The sequence below is a fragment of the Anneissia japonica genome, unplaced genomic scaffold (genome assembly GCF_011630105.1).
Source record: "Anneissia japonica isolate Jap-2015-1 unplaced genomic scaffold, ASM1163010v1 scaffold287957_len1322810_cov207, whole genome shotgun sequence".
Taxonomy (NCBI): domain Eukaryota; kingdom Metazoa; phylum Echinodermata; class Crinoidea; order Comatulida; family Comatulidae; genus Anneissia; species Anneissia japonica.
The window spans coordinates 930,470-932,206 of record NW_022683022.1 but is presented as its reverse complement, the minus strand read 5'-3'; the positions used below and the strand labels follow the sequence as shown (position 1 = coordinate 932,206).

General features: G+C 34.0%; 1 protein-coding gene across 2 annotated transcripts in view; it reads right to left on the bottom strand.

Moving 5' to 3' along the window:
- The window catches only part of LOC117121329 (major facilitator superfamily domain-containing protein 9-like), a 13,368-nt gene extending 11,831 nt beyond the window's left edge, over positions 1–1,537 (bottom strand). The window contains exons 1-2 of one of the 2 annotated variants that reach the window (XM_033266671.1): positions 1,422–1,537; positions 423–510 (exon numbers count right to left, since the gene is read on the bottom strand). In XM_033266671.1, coding sequence (XP_033122562.1) covers positions 423–510; positions 1,422–1,496 — 163 coding nt within the window. In that variant the 5' untranslated portion in view covers positions 1,497–1,537. The remainder of the gene's footprint in view (positions 1–422; positions 511–1,421) is intronic. The other variant, XM_033266603.1, reaches the window with a different exon arrangement.
- Positions 1,538–1,737: the final 200 nt, after the last annotated feature.

Here is a 1,737-nt window from a genome sequence, read left to right as displayed (position 1 = left end):
AGATGCGTATAAGAGACAGGACCTTTGTGAATCATGAGCCCCTGGTTCTCGTAGGAATTTCCTCTTAATGAATCTTGGATACAACCCTGTTGTATACATAGTTTTATATTAGTTACAACCAAGGGAGAAATTCAGAAAACACTAGCAGGTTAATGCATTGAATAACATTTTAAATAAATTATTGAAATGTAACTGAAGAGAATAAAAAATGAAAGAACATGAACTTGCATCCGACGCCCTTTTGCATTCAGACTAAGAAACACTTTTTGACATGTCAAATTCATGTATACCCCATACCCCAAACAGTTCTGGAAAAATCATATAAGTTTTCCTCTAATGTTCACTTAAAGTTTGTAGTGCTTCCGGTAACATTGCTGAATAAATATCGGATAAAACAAGAATGGCAGCCATGATATACTCACTGACAGCTCCTATAACTCCTGGCGTTGCCCCAAGACTTGATAAATAATTGGTGATATGTGGAATCAACATACCAACTCCAAGGAAATCCTAGGATACATGAAAAATAAGTTAATTAATATTACAGTATTAATTATTAATTCTATTTATCATTACTCTATCATGTCATGTCGGCTGTAGAGAAGCCTACTACGTATATATAATACCATATCCAATACAATACAGTATATGCAGTAACATAACCCAGTCTCTACCTTAGCTAGGAACATAAATATTGAGAAAACAAAACCAACATCAACAATTTCAATTTATTTTTATTCCATTCATACACCATAATATAAAATTTAAATTCAGATAAAAATACACAAAAGTCAATTTATTTACATTGTGGTCCGTAAAAAATAATTACTCCAAAAATTCACAACAATAAATAAAATACTTCAAAAATCAAAATACAGTTAAGTAGGCCTAAGTAAGCTAGTACTTTAGCTTATTTAACAAAAAAATAATATTAATAAGTAAATTACTGAAACATCTGATTAAAATTTTGTTTAAAGAAAAAATAATAAACTAAGACGGAGGCCCTAGCTAGGTAGACGTCGCTTTCTTTAGACTTTGAGAACGCATATTCCTTAATATGCCTTTTTTTTTGCTCTGATTTTGTTTGTTGTATACTACTAGGCTTAGGCCTAGTCCTACTGTAGTTGTAGTAGCCAAGCAGTAGGCATTAGCGGCCATGACTGCACGTTGTACTGCTAACAATTAAAAAGTGGCCCTAGCCTAGAAGGCTAGGACGGTAGGCCGACCGAGCCGGTAGGCCCTAGTACCCTACCTATCAGGCGTAGGATAGCCTAAGTTAGGCTTACAAAACAATCCTTGCTCTGTTTAGACGGTTTAGCTTAGGCCTAAGGGCCTTACAATAGAGTTTAGCCCAAGGTTCTAGTTTAAACTACGTCGTATTATACTACAGCAAAAAACAAAAATCAGGGCGCTGAACCTACAAGAAATCCTACAAGACACAGACAGATCTGCAATCTACTCATCTTTGCGGAACTAGAATCACTGGTAGCCGCCATCTTTGTTCTTACAAATGTTCTCTTTTTCAGCCGATGGGTGGCGTCCTACTTATTCATTTATTTGAACCATAGAGATATAATAAGAATAGCTCTATGATTTGAACATAAAAATCGGTGGCACTCAATATCAATTGGTGCGTTCGTACAAACAAAAAAAAAGGGTAAAATTTAACAAACAAAATAAAAAATCAATCGACTGTATAACAATTAATATTACAAAATTAAAGAAAGGTAAAAAAAA